This window comes from Nicotiana tabacum, chromosome 4, assembly GCF_000715075.1.
Source record: "Nicotiana tabacum cultivar K326 chromosome 4, ASM71507v2, whole genome shotgun sequence".
In the NCBI taxonomy this organism is placed as follows: Eukaryota; Viridiplantae; Streptophyta; class Magnoliopsida; order Solanales; family Solanaceae; genus Nicotiana; species Nicotiana tabacum.
The window spans coordinates 80,497,475-80,514,462 of record NC_134083.1 but is presented as its reverse complement, the minus strand read 5'-3'; the positions used below and the strand labels follow the sequence as shown (position 1 = coordinate 80,514,462).

At 35.3% G+C, this 16,988-nt stretch overlaps 1 protein-coding gene across 1 annotated transcript; it reads left to right on the top strand.

Annotated features, from left to right (window-relative positions):
* Positions 1 to 1,163: 1,163 nt before the first annotated feature.
* LOC107780140 (uncharacterized) lies at positions 1,164 to 6,171 on the top strand. The gene is made up of 8 exons (XM_075252072.1): positions 1,164 to 1,570; positions 2,928 to 3,067; positions 3,191 to 3,290; positions 3,517 to 3,615; positions 3,943 to 4,290; positions 4,880 to 4,972; positions 5,084 to 5,290; positions 5,552 to 6,171. The coding sequence occupies exons 1-8, from the start codon at positions 1,253 to 1,255 to the stop codon at positions 5,813 to 5,815; spliced, it is 1,569 nt and encodes a 522-aa protein (XP_075108173.1). The 5' UTR covers positions 1,164 to 1,252; the 3' UTR covers positions 5,816 to 6,171.
* Positions 6,172 to 16,988: the final 10,817 nt, after the last annotated feature.

Genomic DNA, 16,988 nt, shown 5'->3' with positions numbered 1-16,988 from the left:
GGAGGTTGGAACTGATATAAAATGTTTGTCGACGACATCTATAATAGCGCTAAAAATATATGAGGATCTTAATTCTTGAGAAATAATTTAAGTAGAATTGATTTCATATGGAAGACATGTAGTTTTGGATATATAGTTCAAATACTCAAAAGTATAAAGTCAATGGTGTGTGCAATCACTTTATCTATCTTATATGTCTAGCATGACATAAAAACTTGATATGCATCTAAAGTCCATTCATATGGCTTATATGACTATACTTATATGACAATCTCTAAAGGGTTTAAATTGCTTAAAGCATATACAATTCTTGGCCCTGAAGTACCATATCCTAAGTGCAATTTGTGCACATATGCATCTTGCTATAACTATAAGCATGATAATATGATTGCGAGAATCTCTATGGAGATATTGAAAAGGCCATTCCACGATATTTTATGAAGACATTACATATCTCTCAAGAATGATGATTTCAAGGTGCAACATATTCATTCAAGTTAATATGGCTGATTTATTTATCAAATCTATACCAACGATCTTTAGAAGATGGTGCACAATATTAGAATATGAAGGCTCAAGGATGTGAATTGATACTCTCATCAGGGGGAGTTAATACGTGTTGTACTCTTTTTCTCTTATAAGGTTTTGTCCCACTTGGTTTTCCTTGCAAGGTTTTTAACGAGGCAACCAAAAGACGTATTTCTAAACATGTGTAAAAAAAAATTCCATTGGGTTTTATTTTAGTTAAGGCTTTAACGATGCATATTGTCTGTTGAATAGACATTCAAGGGGGAGTGTTATAAATAATATTTTATTTATGGTGAATGTCTATATTTTAGAGAGATTTTAGGGTTGTTACTTGGTGGCTAAGTCACTTTTCCCTATAAATAAAAGAGTTCTATTCCATTGTAATTGTTCCCAAATCAATAAAAAATTTCTCTCTACTTTTCTCTATAATGCTCTTCTTCTTTTATTGTTTTATAACAGTTTTGGTATTTTAATATGGTAATGATATGAGCTTAGCCTAAAAATAAAGTAGTGGACGATTTTAATTTCTTACATTTTGTGACCAAAACAAACACATTAGTCGTCAGCCTAAAATGGGACAAAGAATTACAATAATTCTAATTATTACATCATCAATATAAAATTGTTCAATCGCTGCACACCTTTCGAAGAGAAAAAAGCAGCGGAAATCAACTCTGTTCTTTCTCTAGATGCGAGAACCCTCATCAATCGCCCTCTCCCCAAAATGCATCCTCTGCCCTCTTCTTCCCCGCCGCAGCTACCTAACGACTCCACTGACAGCGGTGTCTCCGCCGAGCGCCGTCTTCGTGAGGCGGAGGAACGCTTGAGAGAGGCAATTGGAGAGCTTCAGCGCCGGCAACGTCGTGCCCGGGGTTTATACCCGCCCTGTGACCATGCCGATGAATCCTGCGTTGCCAACGCTATCGGTAACGTTTGCCAAAGTTTTCTTCTCTCTTACGGTGTGCGCGTTGGCATCGGAATTCTCCTCCGAGCTTTTAAGCTCGCTCGCGGCCAGTCCTATTCCTCTCTACTTGATCTCAAGGTTCTATAAATTCTGAAACTGTGTTTATTTACTTGTCTACTTCTGCATTTCTCAAATACGTACGTTAGATTAATTTATTAATTGTTTGATTGATGATTCTTTGGTTTTACTTTCTTTTTGCCTTTTACTGATCTCAACTGTGTTACATTTCTGAAATTGCTTCTATTCTGATGAGATTTGTTTTAGGATTTATATTTTATTTCTGAAATTGCTTAAGTTTTTATGAAATTTTAATGAAATAATTTTGGGAAATACATGATATAGTTCATGGAGAGAAGGGCATTTTGGCCTATAAGCATCCACGTCCTACTTAGCTTTGCGTTCTATATGTTTTTATTTATTTATTTCAGCACTTGATGAATATTGACTCTAGGTCTGAATAGATAGAATGGTTATGAATTCCTCGATATTTCTGGATTGAGCCTTAGTTGATTGATTGATAAATTGATGGAATGGTTATCAATTCCGAGATAGGATATGTTGGTTCTTTAGTGCCCTGGAGTACCATACTAGATGATTATTCTCCAAGTGGTTTATGACTTTGTTCTGGCAGTTATGTATTGTGTTTCATCAGCTACTGGGACATGTGGGTTTATCAAAACGCCTGGCCTTAAGGATATTTAGTCAATCAAAGATTAAAGAGTGTAGTCTAGGACCCAAAAGCATACTTTACTTGTAATATTTTCAACCTTATTGTCAATTTAAAATTCTGGTATGTATGGTGAATCATGTGGGGTTTTCTCCCAATCACTTTTTAAACCCAATTTTACCTTTGTCTCACTGTATGTTCCTTGTGCTTGTTGCTCAACGTCAATTAATTTACTCTTTATGGTGAAATATATTTACCGATCGAGTACACTTTGTGCGGTGCCCACAACAATTGTTTTAGGAGAAAACATATTTCAAGTTGGTCTAATATTTCATGCTGCAGATTATTCTTAATTCAGGGTTTATTTCTAAAAGAAAACTCTATAAATTACTGTGATTGATAAGCATTGGAAGTTTGAAGGGGCCTCTTGATAAGTTTTCTTGTAGTTTCTAACCTCAGGAAGTTTAGTGAAATAATTTCGCAATTACACTGGGGCATAAAAGCTGAATGGAGGTTATTCAGATCTTTGAACTAGCTCTTCCCCTAACCCCCCCCCCCCCCCAAAATGCACAACTCGCAAAATCCTGAGTGAAGAAGTAAAAGAAGATTTTCTGGAAGGAGGATAAAACAATTTTAGAGTACATGTATGCGGATTTCTGTCTGTTCATCTGTTTGTCCATCCGCCCGCCCGTCCGTGATCTCATCTATGAATACATGAGAGGGTTCATTTTTTGTTCTGTGCATTTTATAATCCTTGTGTTTTTGCAGCAACTTGTCTCCGAAAAAGATCTAATTGTAAGAGAGGAAGCATGCCGAATTGGTTTGCTCTTTGGGGGATTTACTGGTTCCTATCATGCTCTGAGATGCTTGCTGAGAAAGCTGAGGAGAAAAGAGACACCCCTAAATGCGTAAGTATAGAATGCTGAACTTAAAAGTTTTGACTTACTTTTCGTTGCTGTTGCTTTGAGAAGCTTTTGATGCTTGATATCCTATCCGATATATTTGACTTGGCTAAAGGGGATGATGGGCAGAATTTTAGCAGGTTCAGTGGCAGGTCTGGCTATATTAGCATTAGATGATTCCAACAGGCGGAGAACGCTTGCCTTGTATCTTTTGGCAAGGCTAGCACAGGTACATGCATCCTTCTCCTCCTCCCCCTCCCCCCCCCCTCTCCCCCCCCCAAAACTCACACAGGGGGACAAAATAAGGAAAAAAAAGATCAAGCGAAACACAAAAAGGAAAAGGAAAACAAATGAATACAGATAAAAGCTGCTACTACTAGTTACTCCTATTACTTGAAGTCTTCCTTTTCTGTTTTTCTACTGGCTCCTATTTTGATGACTTTACATATGGTCAGTGTGCATATAATTCTGCCAAAGCCAAGAACCGGTTTCATCTGTGGGGAAGTCACTGGAGTCACGGAGATTCTTTACTCTTTGCATTGGCATGTGCCCAGGTAATTTACATGGTGCTTAACCTTTTTGGCAAATGTTTAAGAGCCTTTATTACCCTTGTTTCAAATTCCTTGTACTTACCTGCAGTTTGGTGGATTGGAAGGGGGTGGCTGGGATATCATCAATGTTCAAATGTCCAAGTTTAAACACTAGGAGATTGAATTTCTTCTGTACTTTCTTCTTTTTTCCTTTTTTTTAAAAATCATTTAAATATGCATAGGAGATTGAACTTCTCATATGATACTAATGATGCTAGATAACTTGTTCTCTTTTACATCCGGACAAAGTTGTCACAAATCTAGTTTTGTTCTTAATAAAATGTTTTGCAGGTCATGTATTCCTTCATAATGCGTCCTGAGAGTCTTCCAAAAGCATATAAAGATTTCATTCAGAAGACTGGGCCAGTTGCAGCACCTGTCTACAAAGCCGTTAAGGATTGCTGCAGAGGCTCTCCAGTTGATGTTGCTTCATTACATGCTTATTTATCCAAAGCAAAGGGTTCTAACACTATGAAGTTGGAAGAATTTCCATCTATTATCCCGTGTTCTGTAATTCACCCAGGCACCAACTCTTGCTTAGTTCATAATGCTAATGCAGCAGCAGCTACTTTCCGGAAGACATTTCCTCTTTACTTCTCTTTGACTTTTGTGCCCTTTGTCGTTCTACGCTTGCAGAAGGTACAATGAAGGTAATATTGGTCTCTGTTACTCCTATCTTTCTGCTTTGATTTCTTGTTAAATCATATAGCTGAGCTGCTGGTACTTCTGTTAAACAAAATGGGATCATCATAGACCCACAAGATTGTGTTTTCCTTGCTATATATGTTGGACTTTGTAGTGGTCAAATGCAGTTACATGGATAAATATGAATTATTCAAGCTATATTTTGACTAAGAAGTAACAACCTCCCCCCCCCCCCCCCCCAAAAAAAAAAAAAAAAGAAGATAAAATAAAAAGGGAAATGAAAAAGAAAAGACAAAGTTTATACACTTGAGAAACAAGAAGGAAAAAAAAGGAAAAGAACTAGAGAAAAAAGAAAGGAAACTTTGTCTCTGATAGTTGAAGTATGTTGTTATCAATTCTGTAGTACTTGCCTTGTGTTTTTTAAGTTGCCTGGGTCCAGTATATAGCAGTATTACGAGGACCATGTGATGAACAATTACGAAGGTCTACACTTTAAGTTATGTTATTGTTACCTAGAGTAGTAGAATTGCTACTAAAGTAATTCTGTTGAAAACTTGCTGATCTTATTTTAATGTTATCCCAGTTTATGGATGCTCCTACGCGCACCTGTTGGTATGCTCTTACAGGGGCTGTTCGCTCAACAACCTTCTTGTCCGCTTTTGTTGGAATCTTTCAGGTAGTATATGTTCTCGATGCCTCATACCTCTGGTAGTCCCAAGGCTCTTTTTGTGATGCTGCTGGTTGACTCGCTTAGCTTTACTGATTAACTTCTCTATCTCAATAAAAGGCTGCTATATGTTCCCACCGGAAGGTGGCGTCAAAGGACCATAAGCTTGTATATTGGGTAGCTGGGGCACTCTCAGGCCTCTCTGTGTTGCTGGAGAAGAAAGCTAGACGTGGCGAACTTGCCTTATATGTTCTTCCTCGAGCTGCAGATTCTTTATGGTATATACTAGTGAATCGCCATTTGCTTCCGGCTATCAAGAATGCAGAGGTATCTTGTCTCACCTTTAATGCAATTTGGTGCTTTGCGGTGTTAAACCACTCAAAATTTCCTAAATTTTATGACTACTTTAATAGCTTGCTTGTATAAATTTAAGCATATATCCTGGATAAACATTGAAAGAATTGAACTACTTACGGGAAGTTTGTTCTTGAAATATTGGGTTTCTCTGAAAGTACAGTTTTTTCAAATATTTAAATTTCATGAAATGAAACTTCTCAATCAAATATGCGGTGTCTGATTGTTATACAGGTGCCCTTGTTTTGTGCCTGTATGGGTGGTATTATGTACTACTTGGAGCATGAACCAGACACCATGGCTCCCTTCCTCAGGGGCCTGATCCGCCGCTTCCTTGCTAGCAGAATCAGCAATCCTACTCCTCCGTCAAATAGAAGTGCCTCTTATACATATCTACACACTCTCGATGCTATGAAGGAGCCAAAAATGCCAGAAAACCGAGAGACTGAAACTTTAACTGCAGAGAAATACAATCTTGAATCTATACCAGGACTTTGAGCAACTTTTTGACGCTCAGGCCAAGCTATGTTTTTCCTATTCATTATACCATTTCATATTGGTTATCAGGCAGCTATTCGATGCTCATTTTGATTAAACTAGAACTTTGATCAAGTTTGATTCTTTCCCCTTCTTTACATAATTGATACATGACATAAAGTTCTCAATTGTATGTAGGTGAAAGCTAGTAGTTCTGATGAGATACAAAATCTGATCTGATCTTGTAAATAAATTTAGCTTGTTTAGTTCCTGCTTTGACTGTCAGAGATGGTATAGTAACTATACTATAGTTGTGTTTAACTGTTGAAGTTGATACAACTTAGTTTGACATCATAATAAATCCATTTTTGATCCCCTGATAATCAATGTTCATCATGTCGATTTACTATGCAGAGTTGCTTGTGCAGCTGAATTTCAGCCAAGTCATTGCACCATTATTATGATCAAGCGGCAGTCCTCTCCCCCATTTACTGACATTACTGTTATTTTCCCGGTAAGAATCAGGCTGCTTGAGCTGGGATGTTCAGAAAGAAGCCTGGATTATTGCGAAAACTGTGTTCGAACCTCACCAATTAGATGATCAAATATGGGGGGAAATGATCAAGGGCTACATCTGGGCCAAGTTGCATGACTGATGGTAATGGGCCTTACATTTCCCGTGAGTTGGGACTGTTGTAATCCTTACACTTCTATATCACATGAAATTAAAGAAGAGAAAGAGGAGGGCGAGACGTGAACTTGTTAACAACTATGTGCGCTTGGTGAAAACTATCCACCAAATCGCATGTTCTTATTAAAAGATAATTTTAAGAAGGATTATTTAGAGATAAGAAGGTGCTTATCTTAGAATTTAGATTATAAATTATCTAAATTTGAAATTTTTAAGTTTATTTATAGCCTATTTGGCCAAGCTTCAAAAATCAGTTTATTTTGAGAAGTGTTTTTTCTCAAAAGCACTTTTGGTGAAAAATAATTTGTTCGACTAATTAATTTGATAAACACTTCTGAGCAGCAATTAGTGTTCGACCAAACTTTTAAAAGTGCTTCTAACTGTATTTTCTTCAAAAGTGCTTTTCAAAAAGGAAACTTTATAACTGTCACAGTTTAAAAGAAATATAACAAATTCTTAGCATGAAACTCAATATTACAGTTGTAGCAAGAAAATATTTATATTTGTAGTACACAGTTCCATTAAAATAGAAATATTAATTATTAATCCGTAAACATAAGCAATTTGAATGGAAAGTCAATAATTCTTTGTACAAAAATCATGCCTTTTTCTCTTTTTATCTATTAGCTTTCCTTCTTTTTCTTCATCTTCTTAATTTTGTTTTCTGCCGAAGCCAATATATTTTCTAAATTTGTTCCATTCGTTTTCTTTTTAATTATCTTTCTTAAATTTTTCTCTTCCTTCTTTCTTCCTTTCTTAACATAAAGATCTTACTTCGATATACAAAAAAATATACATAAAAAATATATCTTCAATTAAGATGACAGTTAGCTAGCGTTTGGCCATACATTTTCAAATTTATTCTGAAAAATCTGATTTGGGTGAAGTTTGGTTTGAAAATGAAAATGTGTTTGGACATCTGTTTTGGGTGATGTTTGGTTTGGAAAAACATGAAACATGACTTATACCCACAAGTTCTAAAAATTATCACAAATACCCAACAGTACCATTATCAATAACATTCATTATATTATCGCAAATCATAGTCCTGAACATAAATAAATTTGATACAAAATTATTATTTTTATAATGAACTACATGATACACTATCAGATGACCGAGAAGACGAAGCAACATTGTTACAAAATAATAAATAATGGGCTCTTTTATAAAATACAAAAGTTTGGGGCAATTTTTAAAAAATATAATAGTGATATTTTGGCCCAAAACCAGCTAGCTGGTTTTGGTTTTGGGATTTGGAATTTGGCCAAAATGTAGGCAAAATCTATGGCCAAACATGTGTTTGCTAAATAAAATCCAAATTTATTTTAGCAAAATCTATGGCCAAACGGGTCCTTAGACATGTGAAATATACATAAAAATATATACCTTAAATTTAATTAAGATGGCATATAAATATACAAAAACAATATCCATAAAAAATACATCCTAAATTAAAATGGCGCTTGACATATAAAATATATTTGAAATATACATAAAAAATACATCTTAAAATAAGATGACACTTCATAAATAAATATACAAAAATTATATACATAAAAATACATTTTGAATTAAAGTGATACTTGATATACAAAGTATAAAAAAAGTATAAATCAATACATCTTGAATTTAGGTGACATTCAAATATGCATCAGATTTTCAAAAATGGAGTGAAGAAGATGAATGTTGGAAAGAGAGAATGGAGATGGGTAAAAAAAGTACTTCCTGTGATTAGTGAGTCAGTTAACTTATTAAATATTGAGATTAATTTTTATAATATGCTAATAATAAAAAATAAAGTGCTATTTATGGAATAAATAATAAATGATGCTATTTGTTTTTAAAATAATAGTTAAAAAAGGATCAAGCGTATAAAAAACTCTTTCAAGAAAGTACTTTTGGGGAGAAACTATTTTTTCTTGCTTTTTCAAAACTGCTTCTGCTTCTTAAAGCTTGGCCAAATACTTCAACTTTGAAAAAAAAATACCCCCCACAAAAAGCGCTATTGGCTATAGAGAAGCTTGGCCAAACGGGCTATTAACATGAATATAGCGACATAATGAATTCTTAATACTCGGTACACCACTTTGTAATTCCCTCCCCTTCCCCTCATGTGTATTAAAAAAAAAAAATCAGTTGATAGTCATAATTAATTAAGTTGTTAAATAATGAGACAATCACACTTCGATCGGTTGGAGTGCAGCCCTTGCTTGTTGCTCAAATCAACTGTATAAGTGCCGCGTTAAGTTATCGATGGAGAGACTTTTTAATATTGAGAATAAAAATAGAAAAAGAGAGAATAAAAAAGGTAATTTATTAAAAATTATTCCATTCTCCAATTATTACAACAATCCTAACATTAAAGTTATTATACTTTTGTTGCAAAAATTCTTTTTAAATTTAAATGTATATACATTTTTTTTAATAATACATATACAATATATCTTTAAGAAAAAAAATAAAGCCTCAAAAAGTTGGTGTTCCAAGCGATTGTTTTACTGGCCTTATAGTGTGAGAAATAGAGCTGGGGTTGATTTTTTCGTTTGAAACTTGAAATAGCCGTTTGAGATAGTAAATCAGAGGGGAGTCCCGGGTTGAACTTGAATTCCTGCTCTGGCGATTCTCTGTGTATGGCCAATCAAAATTCAAAAGTCTCTTGGCCTTTTGTGTTGACTGAATCCTTGAAAATTAAAGAGAGATGGAGTGTTTAAAAGAAGCTGTGACAGTAAGGAGAGATGGGAGAGGGAGGTGGCAATCGGCTGCTATAGCTGAAAGTGGAAGGAGAAGAGAGGTGGGGTAAATAGAGTTTTACGCTAAACGGGTCATGGGTCGGGTTCTTTTAAGTGGGTCTGTTGGGTATGTTATTGGGCTATTAAGAAGTGGGTTTCAAATAAGAAGAATTAACTCAATAGCCGCCCCTTAATCGTAAAAATTGCACGGGGCGCCTATTTGGTCGCCCCCATTTAACCTATATCCACTTTTTAAAAAAGTTTTAACTTGTACCCACTTTTTAAACAATTTCAGGCCTCTTTCTCCTCCTCTTTCATTTTCTGAATGCTGAAGCTTGAGATATTGTTATGCGATCTAGCCTGATGATTCATATATATCTGCTTGTCCCATTATGTTCAGTTTGGTCTTATTCACAATAATTTAACCTCTTAGATATTTTAGCTTTACAGACACATTGATTTTTGGTTCTAATTTATCTGTAGTAGCTTGTTTTCATGTCGAAAATATTTTTCATTCTTTAATCTTTGAAATGAACAACATCAATCGCTGCTAATCATGATTTATTAAATTCATTGTTGTTTAGTACTATTTCGTTTATGTACAATATGTTCTTTTGTTGAATTCTTTTTTTGAAAGATTATCTTCCTCATTTCCGTGTGTAGACTTAGAACTTTAGCTCTAAGAATGCTGAAGTTCAACAAATATAAATAAAAACTTCAGCTCCTAGAATGCTGAAGTTCAGCAATTACCAAACAAACTTCAGCTCCTAGAATGCTGAAGTTCAGCAATTACAAAACAAAAACTTCAGCCAAAATATGCTGTAGTTTTATCGAGCTGAAGTTTGCCATTGCACTATGAACTGAAGTTTGTGTGATTGCTTTTGCAAGTCAGGCCAAACTTCAGGCAAAAATATATGAAGTTTTGCTACATTTCAGGCAAAACATTTTGAAGTTCAACCTTCAGACATAAATTTTTGCTACTTCAGGCCCGTATATCTGAAGTTACCTGAAAAGTGGGTACGCTTGTAATTTTTTTTACAAAGCGAGTATAAGTTAAAAGTTGACCCAAAAACTAGGTATAAATGCAAATGCCCCCCTCCCCCCCCCCCCAAATCTCATAAACTAAAAATAGCCTGCGGATGTAAAATACATATATAATTCATGTATAATATATGCATAGTTATATATAATTAATTTATAATCTATGTATACTGGTTAGAAAAAGTAATAGTGAATCTGGACGACTATTTGTGTAACATTCCCGATGAATAATCCTAATGGGTTAAAGCAATTGGAAGAGATCAAGTGGGTCATTAATGGATCGGTTCGAGTGACTTTTGAGCTAGATATTTTTGGCTGAATTTGAAGGAAAAATTACGCATCACATTAAACATTTACACTGTATTTTCCATTTGTAGCTAGGCTTTCAGCAAATTTACCATTTGTAGCTATATTTGAATTTTATAGCAAATCCATAAAATACGAGATTAATTATTTTGAATTGAAACAAGAGAGCAACAAGCTCTCATAACTCAGTTAGTTAGAATGCATACTTAGCTAATAAAGGTCTTGAGTTTGAATCTCAACAAGAATATTTTATTTTTTTTGTAATTTGTGTATTTCGCCTTAGTTGTATTTGTTGCGCGAACAAATACAGCCGATACATGTTGTATGTATCCTTTGTATATACTTATGTATACAATTGATACAAGTTGTATTCGTTGCGCGAGCGAATATAGTTGGCACATGCTATATTCGTTGTGCGTTTGAATACAAGTGATACAAGTTAGTAATAATTGAATAGCATCTACGAATGGTAATTAGGCAAATTATAGTTATTAGGCTCTAAACTATAGTAATTTATGAAAATTCCTCGAATTTGAATGGCGTTTTTCCTCATATAATCAATTTCTTTGGGCTTCTTTGTCTCAATAATTTGGACTAGACCATTTTAAACATATATACTAATATAAGGAGTAATAAACTATAAACAAAAATATAATATAGAAATATTTAAAATATTAATATAATATGTCCAAATTATTAATGACCAAGAGAAAAAATAAATTAATTGGAGAAAAAGTGGGACAAAATTAGATATCAACACTGCTCAAATTATACTCCAATATATAAATTAATATTGTATTACTAAAAAGAGAGACACTACATGTGATGACATGATATGTCTTTTATAGTTTTACCCTTTATTTCTGTGTTTCGAGACCTCGAATAGCTCAGTTTAGCCTTCTTTGATTTACGTGCAATGTCAGTATCCTTTTTTCGAAAGGATTTTATGAGAAAATTGATGAAAATGTGAAATCGTGCCTTAAAAATTATTTGGGTTGACTACGGTCAATATTTTGTGTAAACGGATCCAAATCAGTATTTTGACGATCCCAATGGGTCCGTATCGTGATTTGGGACTTGGGCGTATGCCCGGAATCGAATTCAGAAGTCTCTAGCTTGATCTAACATAATTTGTTGAAAACTAGAGGTTTTAAAGTTTAAAGAATTCCTAAGTTTGATCGTGAGTTGGCTTTGTTGCTACCAGGTTCATATTTCGGTTCTGGAACTTGGTATGAGTTCATTTCAATATTTATAACTCGTATGCAAACTTTGGTGTAAAACGGAATTAATTTGACGTAATCCGGACCTCCGATTGAAAAATTGAAAGTTTTTAAGTTTCTTTGAAAATTTCATTTGTTTTGGTGTTTGATTCGTGGTTCTAGATATTTTTGATGTTTTGATCGCACAAATAAGTTCGTATGATGTTATTACACTTGTGTGCATGTTTGGTTCGGAGCCCCGAGGGCTCGGGTGAGTTTCAGACGCGTAGCGGATTGTTTGATAGAGTTAGGAGTTGCTGGTTTTTTTCACAGGTCGCGGTTCTCGCATTTGCGAACAAATAGTTTGCATTTGCGATAGGGTGCTGGGGGGAAGCTGGTTCGTATTTGCGATCACATTGGTTGCATTTGTGGTAAGTCCTAGTTCTCATTTGCGATGACAGCATAAATGTGAATTCTTCACATTTGCGAGGACTTTTTCGTATTTGCGAACCCCAAGTCACATTTGCGACATCTGCGCTTGGACAAAAGCTGAGAAAAATGGGATTTAGCTCATTTCTTTCAAACTCTCAACCCTAAACACCCTAGAGGCGATTTTTCAAGAGATTTTTCTTCCAAAATGCTTTGGTATGTGACTTTAATCTACTTTCTTTTAATTACCCATTACATTTCATAAGTTTTCAACATCAAATCTAGGATTTTCACAGTAGAAATTAGGGATTTGGGAAGAATTGGGGGGGGGGGGAGGAGGTTGTAAAATTGGGATTTAGATCACCATCAGGTCGTATTTCGAAACTAATTATATAATCGGGCCCGTGGGCGAATGGGTAAATGGATTTTGGTCCGAATCTCGAGTTTTGACCACGCGAGCCCGAGGTTGACTTTTGTTGACTTTTTGGAGAAAAAGTGTAAAGATCTTATCTTTATGTATTGTAATTAATTTTTCTAGTATTATTTGATGTTATTGAGTCGATTTTGGTTATATTCGATTAGTTTGGAGGCAGATTTTAGAGGAAAAGCCCATGTTGAGCTTTGATCTACTTGCAGAGCGAGGTAAGCATTGGGTCTAACATTGATTTGAGGAAATATGAACCCTTAAGATATGTGCTATATGAATTACATGTGTAGCGGCGTATATGCGATGTAACGAGTGTATATACGCCATCAAATTACTTGTTTCCATGCTTTTCCCGCATTTCATTAATTATTTTATTCCTTGTCTTAACTGTTACATGCTTTAATTACTTTCTATGCCTTAACTTGCTACTTGTCACTTATTTCTCTCATATTAAAATGTTCAGTTCTCCAATGTTTTCCATGATTAATTGCTACTTGCCTTAATTGTCTTACTTGTACATTTTAGTTGTCATAGATTTTCCTTGTCTTGTTACTTTGTATTAATTGTAGCATTCCTTGATTTGGTACGAGATTCCTTTATAACCTTGCTTTCATATTTCTTTAATCGTAGAGATTCTTGTGATTTGAGTTGTTAAATTGATTGCACTTATAGATTTTATTTATGGATCGGGTTGCACGCCGCAACAGGTGAAATAAGTGAGGATTGATATTGATATGGTGGGATCGGGTTGCACGCCACAACGGATTTTATATGTTATTTTGATATGGTGAAATAAGGGAGGAATGTGATATTGATTCTGATTATATGGTGGAATCAGGTTGCGCGCAACAATAGATTTTACATGTTATTATTGATATTGATATGGTGAAATAAGGAAGGATTGTGTTTATACGGTGGGATCGGGTTGCACGCTGCAATGGTTGAAATAAGGGAGGATTGTGTTTGTACGGTAGGATCGGGTTGCACGTCGCAGTAGAGCCTCATGTAAATTTTGAGGAGGAGGTTCCATCTCAGACTGTACCTGTCACGACCCAAAATACCGACCTTCGGGACCGTGATGGTGCCTAACATTTTACTTGCTAGGCAAGCCAACGTTAGAATAATTTTAACCGTTTTTAATAATTAATCTCAATTAAATAGTAATGAAATCAACAACTGAAATAATATCTGAATTTAGGTGAACAAACCAAAATAAATATGATGTCTAAATACCATCCCAGAATTGGAGTCACAAGTGCACAAGCTTTCAGAATAATACAAACAAGGTCTGAATAAAATAAAGCTGTCTGAAAGAAAGCACACAGCCAAGATAAAATAGAAGAGGACTTCAGAGCTGCTAACGCTGTGCAACTATACCTCAAATCTCCTCTGATAGCTGAATCCGAGCAAAATCTACAGTACGCCACTGGGACCAACTCCGGTATCTACACAAGAAGTACAGAGTGTAGTATGAGTACAACCGACCCCATGTACTCTGTAAGTGCCGAGCCTAACCTCGATGAAGTAGTGACGAAGTTAAGGCAGGTCGCTTACATTAACATGTACGCAATAATAATAATAATAATAATAATAATAATAATAATAATAATAATAATAATAATAATAATAATAATAATAATAATAATAATAATATAAATTTGTAAAACCGTTAAATCATATCAATAACTGAAGTCAATTCAACAATCATAAACTTTCAATTAATTTCCATTGCGGCGTGCAACCCACTTCAACAATATAAACTTAGAATAAAATCCGTTGCGGCGTGCAACCCGATCCAACAATATAACCTTTCAATTAAATTCCATTGCGACGTGCAACCCGATCTAACAATATAATCTTTTAACTTAATTCCATTGCGGCGTGCAACCCGCTCTAACAATATAAACTTTTAATAAATCCATTGCGGCGTGCAACTCGCTCCAACAATATAAACTTTTAATAAATCCGTTGCGGCGTGCAACCCGCTCCAACAATATAAACTTAACATAAATCCGTTGCGGCGTACAACCCGATCCAACAATATAATTTAATAATTCATAAATATAAAAATACTCCAATAAATACCACATTTAATAAGAAATTATTAGGCAACACGGTATACAAAAATTATGATTTATTTAGGAAACAAGTAATGACAAGTTGCAATTAAGACACATGAGTCAAATAAGCATATAACAATTATAGCATGAATTCAAGACATAATATTGGACAAGGAATATGAGAGAGATAATTAATATAATAATTAATTTATGATTTAAAATAATTTATGATTTTCAGATAAATATGCAAATAATCAATTTGACGACGTATAGGCACTCATCACCTCGCCTATACGTCGTTATACATGAAATTCACGTAACAATTAAATTCAAGAGTTTTATTCCCTCAAGTCAAGGTTAACCGCGACACTTACCTTGTTTTGCAATTTCAAGTGATCACTCGACCACAAATTTTTCTTTCGAATTATCCTCCAAACCAATCAAACCAAGAAAATTATTTATCAACAATTCAATTTGAGCTTTAGAAATTATTCATAATTCGAAAAAGACTTAATTTAAGTCATTTTCGGAAAAGTCAATGTGGGGCCCACTTTTTAGAACCCGACGAAAACTCACAGAATTAGGACACCTGTTCCGATACGAGTTCAACCATATAAAAATTATCGAATTCCGACATCAAATTGCCTTACAAATCTTCATTTTACACTTTTGGAGGATTTTATAAAAATATGATTTTCTTCAATAGATTCATGGATTCATGATGTAAATGAGTATCGAATCATAAAATTTAATCTATATAGGATAAGGAACACTTACCCAGTTCGAACTTGTGAAAACCTCTCTGAAAATCGCCCAAACCGAGCTCTAAATCGCGGATAATGAAAAATGGGACGGATTTCCAGAATTTAAGTTCTGCTGTCCAAGGATTTCTTCTTCGCGAACGCGACAGGTCCCTCGCGTTCACGAAGCACAAAATTGTGCTGCCCAAAATTACTCTTCGTGAACGCGAAGGCAACCTCGCGAACGCGATGCCTTACCAAGCTTGGCCTTCACGAACGAGGTTTCCCCTTCGCGAACACGAAGCCTTATCGCCTGTTGCCCAGCCAGGCCTAGCCTTTCTACGCGAACGCGAACACTCCCACGCATTCGCGATGAACACAGTCCATTATCCTTCGCGAACGCGGTCCCCTCTTCGCGAATGCGAAGAGTAAATTTTGCCTGCCTACGGTTCCTCTTCGCGAATGCGAGACCCCTCTCGCGAACGCGATGAAGGAAACCAGGCACTGCACCAGAAAATTTCCAGCAAGGTTCCAAATCCAAAATTCATGCCATTAACCATCCGAAACTCATCCGAGGCCCCCGGGACCTCAACCAAATACATCAACAAGTCCTAAGACATCACACGAACTTAGTCGAATCCTCAAATCACATTAAACAATGCTAAAACCTCAAATCATACCCCAATTCAAGCTTAAGGAACTTAAAAATTTTCAACTTCTACATTCGATGCCGAAACCTATCAAATCAAGTCTGATTGACCTCAAATTTTGCACACAAGTAATAAATGATATAACAGACCTATTCAAATTTTCAGAATCGGATTTTGACCCCGATATAAAAAAGTCAACTCCACGGCCAAACTTCCAAACTTAAATTTCTATTTTAGCCATTTCAAGCCTAATTTAACTACGGACTCCCAAAAAATTTTCGGACACGCTCCTAAGTCCAAAATCACCATACGGAGCTATTGGAATCATCAGAACACTTATCCAAGCTTGTTTGATCAAAATGTTGACCGAAGTCAACTTAAGTGAGTTTTAAAGCACTACTTCAAATCTTTTCTCAATTTTTCACATAAGAACATTTCGGAAAAATATACGGACTGCGCACGCAAGTCAAGGAAAGCTGAATGGTGCTATTTGAGGTCTCAGAACACAAAAATGAATATCATATTTAAAGATGATATATTGGGTCATCACTTTCTCCACATCTAAAACAAACGTACGTTCTCGAACGGAATTAGAAAATACCTGAGCTGGTGAAAAGGTGTGGATATCTACTCCGCATGTCCGACTCGGACTCCCAGGTAGATGCCTCAATCGATTGAGCTCTCCATTTCACCCGAACTGATTGATAACTCTTAGACCTCAACTGTCGGACCTACAGAGTTAGAATAGCTACCGGCTCCTCTTCATAAGTCAAATCTTTGTCCAATTAGATTGAGCTGAAATCTAATACATGGGACGAATCACCATCATATTTTCGGAACATAGACACATAGAACACCTGATGAACTGCTGATAAACTAGGTGGTAGTGCAAGCCTGTAGTCTACTTCACTCACCCTTT